General features: G+C 39.6%; 2 protein-coding genes across 8 annotated transcripts in view; one reads left to right on the plus strand and one right to left on the minus strand.

Moving 5' to 3' along the window:
* The first annotated feature begins 1,070 nt into the window (after positions 1-1,070).
* Positions 1,071-7,531, plus strand: zgc:110699 (uncharacterized protein LOC325371 homolog). The gene is made up of 7 exons (XM_017709564.2): positions 1,071-1,295; positions 1,484-1,569; positions 2,361-2,417; positions 2,508-2,581; positions 4,362-4,509; positions 5,148-5,241; positions 6,929-7,531. The coding sequence occupies exons 2-7, from the start codon at positions 1,491-1,493 to the stop codon at positions 7,116-7,118; spliced, it is 642 nt and encodes a 213-aa protein (XP_017565053.1). The 5' UTR covers positions 1,071-1,295; positions 1,484-1,490; the 3' UTR covers positions 7,119-7,531.
* A 1,381-nt stretch (positions 7,532-8,912) lies between these two features.
* Positions 8,913-16,286, minus strand: part of phf21aa (PHD finger protein 21Aa) — a 50,781-nt gene continuing 43,407 nt past the window's right edge. For 3 of the 7 annotated variants that reach the window (XM_017709567.2, XM_017709570.2, XM_017709565.2), the window contains 5 exons: positions 16,063-16,253; positions 15,239-15,394; positions 14,776-14,851; positions 14,044-14,147; positions 8,913-12,848 (listed from right to left, as the gene is read on the minus strand). In XM_017709567.2, coding sequence (XP_017565056.1) covers positions 12,234-12,848; positions 14,044-14,147; positions 14,776-14,851; positions 15,239-15,394; positions 16,063-16,253 — 1,142 coding nt within the window. In that variant the 3' untranslated portion in view covers positions 8,913-12,233. The remainder of the gene's footprint in view (positions 12,849-14,043; positions 14,148-14,775; positions 14,852-15,238; positions 15,395-16,062; positions 16,254-16,286) is intronic. The other 4 variants (XM_017709566.2, XM_037534551.1, XM_017709571.2 and 1 more) reach the window with 2 other exon arrangements.

Genomic DNA, 16,286 nt, shown 5'->3' on the forward strand with positions numbered 1-16,286 from the left:
TATACCCCACCAATTTGCATCATACCAACTCCATGCCTAAATTATTACACACTTGCCTCAAATTGTATTATGTTTCTAAATAGTCTCAAATAGACTTGCTTATTTGGTTATTTAAAACTAACTAAAACTAAAGAAGCAAAAGCTGTCTTGGTCAATCAACTACATTTGGGCTAAGGGGTGAATTGAGTAGTTTTTACAACCAACTGCTCCTTTAAAGTGAATCCTGTAATAACTAATGTATCGTTGAATAAAATACTAGGCTGCTCATTTCTATTCCCTATCCTAGCACCAAAGCCTGTAGAAAGAGTAGAGGCAGCTCAGTGGCTCCTACCATTCATAAAGGTTTAAAAAATTTACGAGACTGAGGGCCTCGTTCCCGGCTATCGATCGCCTAAATGTGTCACACTGGAGAATGAACTGGATATATATATATGTATGATGAATGGGGTTTTGTTAATTTCAGCTGTAGTTAATGAATGGTTCTAGGGCTGTAAGAGCAGGCGGAATGTTCCTGCTCAGCGCTCTCGGTTGTCAAAGGCAATAAATCAGATGGGTTCTTTAATGAGACCGGCAGTGAGACTCTTAGCTACAAAAGGCAGAAATTACTTCTTTTTCTCGGACGGGGTGATAAACGATGAGGAGAAGGGAGGAAGAGAGACAGAGCAGTCTGCCCGGCTACATTGGACAAGATGTCCTGTCTCTCAGCTGCTGAGGCACTTTTCAGCGCTTTTACTTCATTTACCACCCGTGTTCCGTCTTGTCCCACCTTCCTGCGCTAGGATTGGCTGGAAGTTCGTGTTCACAAGCGGCGGAGTTACACAGTCGAAACGCATGAGAGTTTATCTGAATATAGGTGGGAAAATGAGTCGTGGTACAAGAAGTGCTTATATACACCCTTTTCCCGCCCCCTTGTGATCAATACGGTCAACTAGTGAACATAAACTGGCTAGCCAATCCTAGAGCTGATGTCTGGACACTATTATCCAATCCCAGCGCAAGGAGGCGGGGTTTGTCGGAATACAGGCTAGAAAGAAGTTGCGTGTTTCCCCCCACCCATATTCCGACAAATCTTCCCTGTTGGGATTGGCTAGTATTTCCTACTCCACCGTGTATGAGTGTGAACTTCCATCCAATCCTAGCGCAGGTGACAAACAGCAGCAGATCGTATAGGGTGGCGAAAGCGTCATACGGCTTGTAGAAGTGTCCCTGAGAGGAACACCGCTATGTGGAGCGAAGTACGGCGTCTGTATCACTCAGAGTTAAGGCGACTCATCGGCGTTTAGCTACGGAGAGTTGTAAGTACACAAAAGCTTTTTCAAACATGTTCTCCAGTGAATTAGTTTCGGGACTCGAAGGTTAACCGCAGATTTACATCTAAATGAGTTGTGGTGCCCAGGGACTTTTAAAATTGTGGTTTCACCTGTCATTTGAGCGCGACTTGTGGACAATAATAATATATGTGATAAATTCGCTTTGCGCCCAGAGTGAACATGACAGACTGTGGAGCTTCACGGAGAATGGCGAGGGCAAAGCTGGTAGTGCTTGGACGGGATAACTGTGGGAAAACTGGTAAAACAGACTTAAACAAAGAGCCTGTATTAAGCTAACATATGTATTAATTACATACACTGATACATACTTCCCACTTCCTCTCCCCCCGCCCCTCTCACTCTATCTATCTATCTATCTATCTATCTATCTATCTATCTATCTATCTATCTATCTATCTATGTCTCCCTCTTCTACCAAAATTTATCCACCTTCTGCCTCTTTTCTTACTTTCTCTCTTCCTCTCTGTCCATTTGCCTTCCACCTCTCTCTCTCTTTTCTCTCTATTGTGCTGTCTCTCTCTCTCCTTTTTCTTCTCTCTTTCCTCTTGTGTCTATCTCTTTTCTGCATTTCTTTTACTCTCTTTCTTGTATCTCTTCTCTGTGCCTCCTTTCTATCCTCTTGTATTCCTCTCCATAATCCTTCTCTCCCTTTCTCTCCTCTCTCGCACACTCTCTCTACACTTGTATCTCTCTACACTGTCCTTCCTCTCTTCTTTTTCTGTCTATTTCTCCTTTCTTCATTTCTCTCTGCTTTCTCCCTTTTTGTTTTTCTTTCTGTCCTCTCGTTTTTTTCTCTGTCTCCCCCTTCTTTCTCTCTCTCCTTTCTTTCTTTCCTTTTCTCTCTCCCTCTTCTGCACCCTCTCTCCTTTTTATCTTCTTCTCCCCCTCCCTCTCCCCCTGTCCCTCTCCCCCTGTTCCTCTCTCCTCTTGTATCTCCTTCTCTTCTTTCCTTCCTCTGTTCATTTTTCCTTTTCCTCCCTCTCTCCCTCTCTCCCTCTCTCCCCCTCCCTCCCTTGTGTTTAAATCCAGCTCTCTGTGTTAGATTCATCACTAAGCGTTTCATTGGAGAGTACGACCATAAAAAGGGTAACAGACACATACACATTCATATATAGCCAACTTTTAGACCCACCTGCCCCTATAAGGCTGACAATCTGCTTTTGTTTCTTCTCTCAGAGGTTACCTACAGGTGCCGTAAAACAGTGGACAAAGAGGCAATTGACCTGGAGATTTTAGACACAGTTAATAAGGTACGGCATGTTTAAAGTCTGAGCCAGGCCCAGTTCTCAAAGAACACTGTAACACTATAGTTATAGTTATGGCTACACTAAATAGGGAACAAAAGGGAGACAAAAACACAGGTACAACAGAGGAAAATGCACACATTAGACACTTACGTTTTATACTATGTAGCTCTTATTACCACTTATAAAATGGAATGCAGTACACAGCAATATTATGTAATGGCGCAGTAATCATAGTCTTAATAAAACTGATGTTATGCATGATTCTATTAATGAAGTGGTTTAACTGTAGTCAAACATGATTATGTAAAGGAAGTTTGAAAGGTTACAGTATACTATTTCAGGATTAGTGCTCAAGTCATTAAGATAGAAGTGTGTAATAGTCTGTTAAACTGCCATACTTTCCACTAATAAACTCCTAGCATGTCATTTCCTGATAAGGGTTTTGTTTTCTATACTCTGTCACTAATCCTCTGTCTATTAATCCAAATACGTGTATTGTGTTGAAGAGTGTGTTTTTTCTTGGTCTGTGTCTCCTCTACCTCGGTGCTCTTTCTCTATTACCTACATGCTGTATTATTTTGAGCTGTCACACAGTAGACAGTAAGCAGAGCTGTCGTAACCATTCCATTCCTTTCAAGTCTATTTCTCCTGTATCACAGGCCGCTCTTAAAGTAGGTTTAATGCAATCCTGGTCTACCTGTTGATCTGGACTCCCTGTATGCAGCATAACTGAAGGAGTGCCATTAATCAAGAAGGGATTATATTTAAAGTGATTATTTGGCCAAAAGAGGAATGTACAATTTTAGTCAGTTGTCAATCAGTCAAAACATGTTTTATATCCATAGTTAACTACTTTAGTTTTGTGTTAATGATTGATGTGGTTTAGTGGATAACACAATACATCAGACTGCGGTTCTATTCTCTACCTGTTGTCAAGCATTATGCATGCCATGCTACGCAAACGGATGTCCCTGGGCAGTACTTATTGTCTGTTCTCCCATCTGGGAGGTTACATTAGTACAAAGGAGTGATAACAGTGTGTGGGTGTTGTGTAAGGCTGGCCTGGATCAGCTTCAACTGCAATTATCAAATATGAAAATGTCCAGCAACCCTTGGTCTGCACCTCATCTCACTCACTCCTTCAAAGCAATCCTCTCATAAATGAAAGGAGTAAGTCATGAGGTGCTGAACTTTACAGTGACTATACCATGATTAATAGATGTTGTGAGAGTAATACAAAGTGGATACAAACCGTGATACTGTGGTAAAATCACACGATGCATAAAAACAACCATCATCACTGCTGTTAGAACAAAACCTTCTATTTCTACAAACAAGGTTTGTAAATCTGAACATTTGCCCAGTTACCCAAAAGTTTGGTGGTAAGAGGAAATTTTTGCTTATTTCTCAAATTAAAGACACCAGAGGAGATTGTAGTTAATATGTGAAAGGCCACAGTACCAAACTAGAAAGGTGCATTTCCACAAAAAAGGTTAAACCAAACATCTTGCTGATTGCAGCTAGCATCAGCATCACTAGCTTTGAAGCTAGCATCAGCATCACTAGGGCAAGTGAGTTAGTAGCCAGCCAACAACACCAGGGAGTCTTTCCTACAAAGTAACTTTTACAAGAGACAATGTAATATATAATAAAATGTTGGTGAATATAATTTAAAAAAAAAATTTAAAAAACAACATGAATTTGACCAGGTGCACCCAAACCTTTGCATACAACTGTAGCTGTATGTTTTTTTTGTTTGTTTGTTTGGGTTTTTTTTTTGCAGGAGTGCATGGGACCTGCTGCCACCTCTCTGGAGAGTTCAATCAAGTGGGGTGATGGTTTTTTGATCATGTACTCTGTGACGGACCGCAGCAGTTTTGAGGCAGTTTCACGTCTGAAGAGGCTCATTGACCATGTCAAGCAGACACTTGGTGAGATCAGCTGTGGAATTAATAAGATCATTGATGACACCAACTTCAGATCAGGTTTGGTTTGTTCATGGTGGGGAAAGGAGTACAGGATGTTTGAGTACAGCTGATCTCCAATCAGATTTCATTTGAATGTGTGGCATTAAATTAATTCAAGTATTTAAAAAAATTTTTTTTTGGTAACCTAATCTCTATCTACCACATCTTTAGCTGTAGTCGATGACCACAGACAGTCATTATAATGCACTTCTCTATAGTGATAAATTGAAAATGTTGATGAGGTTTCTTTATAATTGTATCAGCTTGGTATTTCCTAAAGTAAATCATTCTGAACTTGAGACAGAATGACAGAGTTTTACAACACCAGTAAAGATACATATACAAATATCCATGTAACCCATCATGCCTTAAATGGGATACCACAATGGTGTGGTGTGATCCTTCAAACCTAGTGGCTATACTGTAAGTGTATGTGTTTGTGTTGTCCATCTCTGAGCCCTTTTATGATGCTAAAAATCTACTTGTCACTTTTTATGATGCTCTGTTCTGCTTTAGGAATACCAGGAGCACTAAACGTGTGTGTGTGTGTGTGTGTGTGTGTGTGTGCGCGCATGTGTGTGTTTCCCATTTCCATTACCCAGGAATCCCCACAGTGATTGTAGCAAATAAGAGTGACATGGAGAATGGGCGTACTGTTAGGACAGAAGAGGGACAAGCTTTGGCCAGGGACCTGAGGTCAGCAAACCCTTTTGTCCCTGAACTGAGGGAAACGGAGAGATGCGAGAAGTGTAGAGAGAGCATTTACTCGTGTCTCCTTATTTCTAGATTTGATGTCACAGGTGGATTTATTAAGGGCTTGAGCCTTTTCTCCTATTTTGGCATATTTGTCACACATATGTAAATACAAAATACAATTGATTAATGATTCTTTTATTTTTTGAATGTTAAAATTTACCCAACACCAACTGGCCCTTTGTGAAAAAATAACTGCCCCCTACCAATTAACTACTCAACCAATTAGTCACATTTAGTTGATAATCAGAATCAATTAAACAGGCTTGATTACTGCCAGTCCTGTTGAAACTAAAGAAAAAAAAAACTTTAGCAGTTTGTTCCTCCAAGAGCACAGCAGCACCTCCTCCAGGAAGTCACAAAAAACCCCAAACCAACATCTAAGGAAATACAGGCCTCGCTTGCCTCAGATAAAGTCAGTGTTCATGATTCCACCACTAGGAAGTGACTGGGCAGAAATGATACCCAAATGGGAGTTGCAAAGTGAAAACCATTGCTAATCAAGAGGAACAGGGACATTTTGCCAAAGAAAAAATTCTTCATACTAAATATGACATGACCAGTTAAGTTTAGAGTAACAATTTTTCATGTGGGTGATATAGGTGTTGCAAAGCTTTTGTTTCCTTCAATAAATGTCTCATGTTACATTTTGTCTGAGAATATGAAACCATTTTGTGTGGTAAATACTTAGTCACAACACTGTATACTGTTTTGCCAGGTTATTATGTACACCTACCATGTATCTAAGCTCATTTTATCAGTATACCCACCATGTAGGTGGCCTGAATAGGTTTTGAGTTAGTGACTGTAGCACTTGTAGATACTCTAGTATTTGTTGCTGCACAAATTGTCAGCTGCCTGTCCATCAAGACCACCGCTGAGATATTATTTGAGAGATTTCAGCACTGCAATGACACTGACATGGTAGTGGCACGTTAGTGTGTGTTGTGCTGCTGATACAAATATACCAGCCACAGCAGTATTACTAGGGTTTTGCTGTTGTTGGAACAAACCCTCATATCTCCAAAATGATAACTTTGCAATAGAAGCAAAAAATTTACTTTGAATGCAAGTACATGGAACCAGAATTTCTTTTGGTCCATTCACTGTGAAATTTACAGAGTGTAAAGGTTGAATTGATATAGGATGTCTGCCTAGTATCACATACTTGACAATGGCCTATCGTTTTTTCATTAAAAAACTGTCAGTGATTCTTAACCCTTCATAAGTAGTCTGCTTCTATGATGTTTTTTTTGTGACACTGAGGTGTGTAACAGTCCCAGAAACACCACTATGCCTCAAACACTCGTTACCATGCCACTACCATGTCAGTGTTGCTGCTGCACAGGCCCGCCATTCAAATAATATCTGGTCCTATGGTGGCCCCTTTGCACTCATGGATGGGTTAGATGATTGCAGAGTCAGTAACTGTAAGCCCACAAAGTGCCCCTATATTGTACATGTACACGATAAAATGGCCAGTGATTAAAAGCCTTTTAATGTTTTGATGTCAGAGAATGTAGTTAATCAGTTTTTTTTTTCAGTTTAAATGTTACAGCTACAGTTTCTGTACATGTTTATGTGGATGCCACAGGTTTTGTTTATAAACGTGTTTGTGTGGATGCTACAGGTGTAGTTTTTTCGAGCTGTCTGTGGCAGAAAGTGCCTCAGCAGTGGAGGCAGCGTTCGGACAGCTGATCCGAGAGGTACGACTGGAGTTCCACCGCCATCTATTGGCCATGGACAAGCGCTCACGCATGCTGCAGATGCGTCATGTGCTGAAGAACAAACTCACACGCAGCAAAACCATGCAGTGGTGAACACAGACACCGAACACAATTCTTTGCTGCCCTGTCTTTGTGGATCAGCAGGTTGATCTGTTTTCTGCTCACCCTTGGAGGATGGAGGACAAATCTATACTAATGCCAAGGAAATCCAGGCACTAGCAACTAGGAATTTGAATTCTAGTGAAATGCCACAATTTTACTACATCTACCTATTTATGGTTGCAGAAGTTGAATTCACATTGCCTTGTCCAGTAGAAGCAAGCTACATTATATGATCATGCTGACAAAGTGGTCCCACTTGATGTGATGGTATACTAAAGGAAGGATTTCAATTCACAGAATCCCCGACACATCATGATTGGGAAACAAGATTGGTTTTGAAGCATTTTAAGGGAATCGTCATCAAGAACGTCACTTGTGTACAATAAAGTTAAAGTAAAGAAAAATCTTGTAATAAATCTATTTTATGTTCTATAATATGATCCAATCGTCCTATGAGTCATGTGCCTCAGTCTGACATTTAAATGTCAGGGATAATAAGCAAAACAAATAGAATGAATGCTGGTTTTTATTCATTTAGATCTGAAAAAATAACATTCCAACAATGCTTTTCTGCAGATAAAATTGAGAGGGAAAGTTCCAAGTACCCAGTTATATCACAATCAAAATCTAATCAAAAGGCAGGCATTTTGTATGCTTGTTGAGTGCAGGTACAGTTGGCATGGAGAGGTCGCAATCACTAAAGCAGACTGAGACAAAAAAAAAACAATACAGTAGTGCTTGACTTTACAGTTTTAATTAGCAAAATGGTAAAAATTAATAAATACAAATTGATCAAATGCTCCTTAAACGTTCACCCCCTTCAACATGAAGTAAGACATGTAGCTGTGCATTTAAATAACTTACTTAAATGTGAAGTCTATGAGGGAAGCAATCAAACCAAAAATCAGGCAGCACCAAACACCAGACCAACAAAGAACAAATAACATACAAAGTGTATTAAAAAAAAAAGGAAGAAAATAAACCAAAGCGATCACATCATTTTTAAAACCATTCTGAAAAAATACTTGACTTTTTTTTTTTTTAACAAGAGAACTATGTAAATCGTATATTAAACACTTCATAAATAGTTTGGCACATCAGTTGTACCACTGCTAATATGTATTATGTGCAATATTCCATATCTAATCGACTTCCAATGTCCATACAGATGAAAGGCCTTTGATTGGGTTGTGTGTGAACGAGGTAATGCTAAAAGGGAGGACAGCTGAGTGCCAGAGAGTCACGCTAAATGGAGAGAAAAAAAAAAGACAGAGGACCTGATGCTTGGCATCATCTGAGTTGTGTGTCAAGGGCTAAGCTGAGCGTTATGCATTTTTGAAAATAATTTGAAGGTTTCAAATGTATAACACTTGAGGGACTGTTGAAAAAAGACACAAACACTTATCCTCTAGTGTAAATAACGCAGATGCAGAGACTTTCCACACTTTTGCACACTACAGATTTAAAACATCCAGACACAAAAGTTCAGACCCATCAGCAGAGCCTGGAATTTGGCCCAAACAAAGAGCTGAACATGACATTTGCAAATATGCAATTTAATGGGCAAACCCTCCCCCCTCCCCCACCCCCACACCCCACCCCAAACACACTTTTATTACATCAGATATTTTAATATCAACATAGCAAAGAGACATTAAGAACCATTCGTTTGTAGATTTTTTGCAAAAATGCACATGAACACTCACAACTGAGACACGCAACTGTCTTGGCTGAGTGAGATTTAGCATGAATTTTGCACATTTGTATATTATTTTCTTTTTTTTCCCTACTATCTTCAGTTTTATAGGGCTTAAAGCTGCCCACCAGCTTATGTCTTATTAGTTCCCCAAAAGCGTGTACTTGCATTTTAAACATTATTAGAAGTAAATGCTAGTATATTCATCTAGAAAAGGGAAGCTTGTTCCATCTCCAGCAAGAAGAATTGGCTCATGGCTCCTCTATACTATTGTGTAGCTAGACAAAAACGTAGCTGGGCTGCTTTAAAAGTGATTGATTTCAAATCAATCCACATGAAGCATGAGATGACGACTGATGCACTACAACATAAAAAAGAACTGAGAAATTGTCTGAACCCAAAGTGCAACAACATATTAGCAATTTAAATTACAGGTCTTGTAAACAAAACTTAAATACCCTAGATGAATGAGGCACTGTGCACTAAACCACAAGTGTAACATACATAATTGACAAATCTGATGATTGTACAACAGAAAAAGAGGTCATGTTTCCTGCAGAGAAACACTGTGTGCACACGTTATGTTGCCAGATTACACAGATACCCCTCAGTGCAGGGAGATCACACACAATATCTTAAGGCAACTGCTTCAGAAAGACTACTGCAGGATAGGGCAGTGTCTGCCTGAGAAGTGCTACACACAGACACACACATAAAGCTGACACTTCAACAGAACCATCTATATCTACAGACCTGCATCACAATTCTATTTGACATTTGCATCTCCGCATGATCTGTTGTGCTTCTTTTATTAACATAATGATTTATATTTGAACACAAACCCATAAGTTTCTTTCTTTGTATTAATTATGCATTGATATGGAATTTCTTGGCCAATAACAACAACCACCGTTAACACCTTGCTGTGGCCTATACATAAACCAAAAAATTATTTTATTTTTTTGCATTTTAAGTTCCCACTATAATACACATATATGAAGTAGTGAGTGTCAGGTTGAAACTCTTGAAATGCTGTGTTGCTTATACCTCATTTGTGACCAAACACTGGCATGGTGATAGCATTACTGGCGAGGAGAGTTTTAGCAGTGTAGACTGTTTATTTAAGTAGGAAAATGTCAGAAAGATGTAGTACTTTATTTTTGTTGTATAATACTGGGTTTGTCTGCATTGCAACATCTGGCATCTGTGGCTGCCCAAATAATGAACATCCAGTTTATTTCACCCCACAATCAATGGCAAAATTTGGGAAAACTGAGGTCTTGGTAGAACATTCAACAGCACCTCTGGAAACAATGGAAAATCCAGTTTGCCATTACCCATTTACTGCCAATACTTTTAAATGCAGCATAAATATAGGTCACTGAATAATTATACTAGGGCTGGTTCAGTCACATGAAAAAATAGACACAACATGTAAAAATATGTGAGACATTAGGAAGGACTTTTCCCACATAATATGCTGTTTGTGTCAGCTCCAAGTTTTACATAACCATGACTACTTAAAAAGACTTTTAGAACACACAAACGCACATGAATGTAATGTTATAAGTCGTGCCCAGGGGTTCTAACTGTTACAGCAGTGACAATCCTGCCTAGACGGGGGACTAAACCTTCAGTCTTCCATGTGTGGAGCTGTGCTATTATCCAATATGCAACCTGTGTGTGTTTCAGGTAGAGGTGGGTAATCCAGGTCCAAAAAATAAAAACTCACCCTAGGATTTTGTTCCAACTGCTTGACCCTTCAAACTTGCTCAAACCAGCAGCAAAGGTGTTCAGGCAGTTGGATCAAAATGCTGGGGAGGGTTTTCACCGTTTGGACCCGGATTACCCACCTCTAGTTCCAGGACAGTGGAAATGTCCACAACTAGTGACTATACGTTTGTCAGTGTGTGAGAGAAAGTTATCAGTTGTAATTATTGACTGAAATTCCATTACCAGATTACTAATTATAGTTATATCTTCCTGTTTACTGGTCAATAATATATCAGCCTTTGATATTTTGTACCCACCTATTTTATTATTATTTATAACAACACCCTGGTCTGTAGTCATATATGACCAAATGTACACTCTGAGACATGGTACAAATGCAGCAAGGCTTTGATCGTTCATCTTCAACATGATATGATAACAGAAAAATGGAGGGGTTTCGGGTTAGAGTCTGTCCCTATATTTCTTACACTGGTGCTGTTGGATTCGTGACTAAAGCTTACAGTCCTGTGCTTTTTTTCTCCAAGTGATCTTAACAGTGCTGCCATTTGGAAGGCTAACACTTCAGCTAATAAAACAATACAAAAGACAAAGCCCTTTAAAATGCTACATAAGCATCACTTAACAAATGGAATATTTCTAATCAAATGTGCATAAACCAGAGGGCAGATTACCATGTAGTTTTGTCTTTTGGTTCAGTTTTCTTGGGGTCACTGGTTGAGGATCATAAAAGCTATTGATTGGCAGATAGCCTATAGCCTAATTAAAATAAGTTTCAAGTGAGTGATATGGGTACAATACACAACATATAGACTGTGTTTGAGATCCAACATCACACTCAGTAACTTTGTCTAAACACTCAAACACATCTCAATTTGATCACGAGTTAAGGCTGTGTCAGATTTTACATTAAGGGTTCTCAATACTGATGCTACGCAAATACAACTCTACTATTCATATAGCTATTTAAAACCACCATAAAGTAAAAATACATGTCCCTGTGGCAAACATTTGGCAAAACAGAACTGAATATTTCCTCAAAAAGACAGCAATTAAAAAAAATATATTTACAGAATTGCTGCACAATCTATAAGACCATAAATAGGACAAATACATCTAATAGGTGTGTATCTCTTTAAACACCTGGAAGACCTGCTTATAAATTATGCTTCACCTTTCCCTCTCAGTTGTTCTAATCTGCTTTGGAGCCCAGAAAAAAACAAAAGCCCTATGCCTCTTTTGGAGAAATTCTGTCATTTAGACAGTGTTAATACTCCTTTTTATACAGCAACAGGACCTGACAGAGACCACAAGCAATATTCACGTCCTAAGAGCCGGCAAAGGCCTTGCCTCGGTCGTTCCCTAAGCTTTCTGACCAAGAGGCGCAATGGCAACGACAGCAGGCACGCGTTGGTGTGATATCTTAAACTCTTATAACTCTTAATTTATTCATTTTCTATATGATTAATCTTTGTGTTAAACTTTTTTTAGGTGCTGGTACTTCAGAACTTTTAATCCTGCTCATCTGAAATGGCACTGCGGATACAGAATGAAATGACGACACAAGAAAGGAAATGCTGAATGGCAACTTTGGACATCCAGGTGCGGGTGCTGGGTGATTCGGGAGGGGGTCTATGGCGCATACAGGGTGGAAAAGGGTCAAAGGTAGGATGATGGTACTATTCTACACCCTGTATTACATCTGCCATGGGCATTACTGCAGGCAGCGGGGGTTCTGTGGTTCCTCTGAGATCCCTGATGCTGTTTTTGTTTATGTCTCCAATGCTGTTTTTATTTATATCGTTGTCTGTATTTTTGTCTATACTTTCCTCATGTCTGTCTTCTGGCTCCAGAGGCCCATTTGACTTGGCAATAATGGGATTCTGGCTTTGGGTATTGCTGAGAACAGGAGAGATATTTGTGCTGGGAGCACACCGGAGGAGATCGGTATTTCCAGGGCTTGAAACACTGCTGTTGATGTTTGCAGCATTGTTGTTTAGGCTGCTTTTTAGATTTGAGGTATCACTGAGGTCTGTTGAGGCGCTGATGATGATAGCTGGAATACTATCCTTTATGTTGTTCTTTATATTTGCATGTTTATCTTCCTCAGATGTTTGGGTAATGTCAGGCTGCTGGGTTAAAGCAGGATCTGTGTCTCCATTGGCCATGCCAGTGGGAGGGACTTTTGGCAACTGAATGCCCCTGATCAGACGCACTAGACCCTTCACCTTCTCTATCGATGCCTCCATTTCTCTCTGTCGGGCCAGAACACCATTTCTGCTCTCCATGCAGATCTGTAGAGACAAGGAAACCAAGAACTTTAGATCTCAGTAATACATAGATAAATGGATAGCCAGATAGATTTACAGAGGTTGGGTTTGTCAGATTTCTGCCCTGGTAGAGCTGCCCAAGTCAAATGCAAGTTCTGTTATTGTGAAGTGAAAGCAACTTGGAACAACAGCAGCTTAAATGTGAAGCAGTAGGTTACATAAGTTTACAGAACAGGACCACAGAACGCTGAAAAAATTATCCTTGTTTGAAACACTCACTACTGAGTAACAACTTGCCTCTCATAGCAAGGTAAATAGAAGAAGTCTCTGGTCAGGTGCAGGACAAGTAAATGAGAGCAAGAAAAACTCTTTACAATACTCCTCAAAACAAACTTTGAGTCAGAATGATGGCAGCAGTGAATAAATCAAATTTATTCGGCTAAAAGATGGTGAAAAGGTGAGGAAAGTGTAATCCAGATCATCTGGAGCCGTACAGCTCAGTGTCAAAACTGTTAACAGCCATACCATATTTTTGCACTGAGGTGGCCTAAACTTTATCTGGGTTACTGTATTTGCTAACACTTATTTTAATATGATATCTAACAATAAATAACATTACAGGACAATTTTAAGATCAGTGAGCTAGCTAGTCAAGATTTTCTTAACTAATCTTCTAACAGTTAGCTTGATGAGTTATTTAAATTAAACAGGTTTACATTTGTGATTATATATAACCTGTGCAAAGACAAATTCATATTATTCATTTATAATTGTATTTATAATTATTATATAATTATAATTAGCATGGTTTCCAAAATCCTTTTGCTTTAAACTGGCCTGCATTCTAATTTTGTCAATTATCAAATTCATGTCTGCAATGAACATCATGAAGATTGTTTTTGAATAATACAATGTACACTTCTATGTTCCCCTAACCTTTCATGTTCTTTTATTCCTTTGTGCTACTAAACATTTTAGATTGTTAGTGAGGTGTGACGTGAACTTGTAATTAGAATTGTGTTTAGTCATCCACATTATTCCTGCCATGTAGTTTGCTTACATACTCACATTTACACATATTGACAGTGAAAAGACACCAGTGCGCAAACAAGTGCAGAAGACAATATCAAATGAAATATTCACATTAATTGGCTTCATGACAGTTTTATGGGTCATTGTAGCTAGATGCGTCAGAGAAATAAATGGAACATTATGTCACCATTATGGAGTCGCTGAGCTGTTTGACTCGGAGTTGTAACTCCTCTCTCTCCTGCTGGAGCTCAGAGCTCCACTTTTCCAGCTTCTGTTTCTCCTGCTCTCTCTCTGCAGTAAAAGAGAGGAAGCTAGATGAGAATGTTTGAAGGACTAGACACTAGACGCAAAAAGATGGTTCTTCAAGAGTTATTTAGTAAAGGCAATGGTTCTTTTTACCCTTTCATGCTTAAAGGTTTTTTTGCATGGTTCTATAGATTGACTGAGGTATGTATGGTTTTACATAGCACCAAAAAGAGTTCTTCTATTGTTAGAAGCTTGACATTGCAACAATGTCCCTCTTTGGTGCTACATAGAAGCATTTTCAAAAAGGTTCTTTATAAAACCATATACAACACATTCTCCATCATTCTTTTCACCATACAAAGAAACCTTTAAGCATAAAGTGGTTCTATATGGACTCTATACGTCTAAACAGAACCAATGCCTTTATTAAAGAACAATCTTTTTTACGTGTGCAGAACAGGAGTCATCGAGTCTGGTTCCAGATGGTTGGAGAGCAGCATAGTTTGGTGAGCTCCCCGCTCAAAATCTCTGTGATTCAACTGTGGTATGGTTGGTTCTTTGGAGTAGGCCAATTACCAAACTATGCTGAGTACTGATGACTTCTGGACTAGAGAATCATTACGAGATAAAAAAGCAATTATGAAAACTGTTATCATGATTCAAAACCCGTTACCTGCTTTGTAGGAAATATAGGAATGGACTATAGCGAGTGTTCCAGGCCACTCTATTGCCTCATCTTTCTTCAAAATCTGGAAATGAAACAGTACTATTGACATTTCAGGCACATAACACAATAGCCTTGGTGCATAATGACATTTTAAATGAACCTGAATGCAAAAAACACAGATTGAGTGAAATGAAACACTGAAAACTGAAATATAATAAACAGATGGCATTAAATGAAGTGCGTTAAACTTTGAATGCACAGAAACTGATGGAGTGCTGTATTCAGATGAAGTTTAGCATGGTCTGAAATGCTTCTGTGTCACTGGGTCTTGGCAAGCTCAGATCATCAAGGGCAATAGTGCTTGGGGCAGTAACCCAAAGTTTTAAAGAGTAGCATGGGGCTGAAGCTGTTAGCTCAAAGGGAGAAGCTGTAGGCTCGGGGGCAGAAGATGGGGACTCTGCGAATTTACCTGACTTTGGCACGAGGGGCAGATCCACATGCCCCTGGGGACAGTGCGGAGGGGCGGCTCCAAGCAGTCCAGGTGATAGACGCGTGAGCAGGTGTCACACATGAGTAACTGCCCACTGCGCCTACACACCACACAGAAATCATCACGGATGTCTCCCTGCCACACAGAATCCACCAATCACAACACTGGCTACTATATGCAGGCCCAATCAAACAAGGGTAAGTGGGACCTATTTAATCAAAAATTTAAATAAAGTGGTGGTTTCATTCAGATAATTCTTTTAGCAGTACTGAGCAAAATTTTACAAAGGCCCCCATATGGATTTAAAGGACTCCAGCATACAACGGTTTAACATTATCAAGAAGTTACCTATACTTAAACAAAAACTCTGTACTGTACAAAAACTTAAAATGGAAGGCACTTAACAAGTGCTGAAGCAACAGTTCAGTCAATGTTTTTTCTGTTCTATGTAAATATTTGTTTGTGGCAATCAATCTTATGCTACAAACTTGGCAAACAGACATTAGGCTTCAAATACATTTAAATGTTATTTATTAATGTAATTAATAAATCTCTGCATTCTGCATGCCTAATTAAAAATCTCTGATTGGGAAGGCAGAGACTACATAAATAAGTAATTAAAATGTTGTAAAATGATGAGTTGCAGGATGAATTCTGGTGTATCTAGCCTGATTTAGCCACCACTGACCCTACTGTATCACCCCCAGTCAACTAGGGTATAAGATTTTGGCAGTGTATGTTGGATCTGTGGACAGGGATATGGGAGTAATAAGTTGGAGCAGCAATCTCCCATGGCTACTTACATCCCTCTCTGAGCTTGGACTGACACGGGGGCTGGATGGGGGTGGATATGATGAGAGGGTTTGTGGGAGGGCAGGGGAGTGAGGGCCACCCATGCTGGGTTGCTGAGGACCCAGAGACGCTGGGTGGCGGCTGGTGGGGGTCAAGGGGCTGTCGCCCCGCTCCACCGCGATGCTGTATTTGGGTGGGCGACCTGGGTGAGATGAGACAGACGAAAAAAGGAAAA

The sequence above is a fragment of the Pygocentrus nattereri genome, chromosome 25 (genome assembly GCF_015220715.1).
Source record: "Pygocentrus nattereri isolate fPygNat1 chromosome 25, fPygNat1.pri, whole genome shotgun sequence".
NCBI classification, from domain to species: Eukaryota; Metazoa; Chordata; class Actinopteri; order Characiformes; family Serrasalmidae; genus Pygocentrus; species Pygocentrus nattereri.

What these genes read in the sequence shown, in the direction of transcription:
- zgc:110699 (XM_017709564.2), top strand. Translation starts at nt 1,491, where the DNA reads ATGACAGACTGTGGAGCTTCACGGAGAATGGCGAGGGCAAAGCTGGTA. An exon ending in GGATAACTGTGGGAAAACTG is followed by an intron (nt 1,570 to 2,360) that starts GTAAAACAGACT and finishes GTTTAAATCCAG; the next exon opens with CTCTCTGTGTTAGATTCATC. An exon ending in GCTTTGGCCAGGGACCTGAG is followed by an intron (nt 5,242 to 6,928) that starts GTCAGCAAACCC and finishes TGGATGCTACAG; the next exon opens with GTGTAGTTTTTTCGAGCTGT.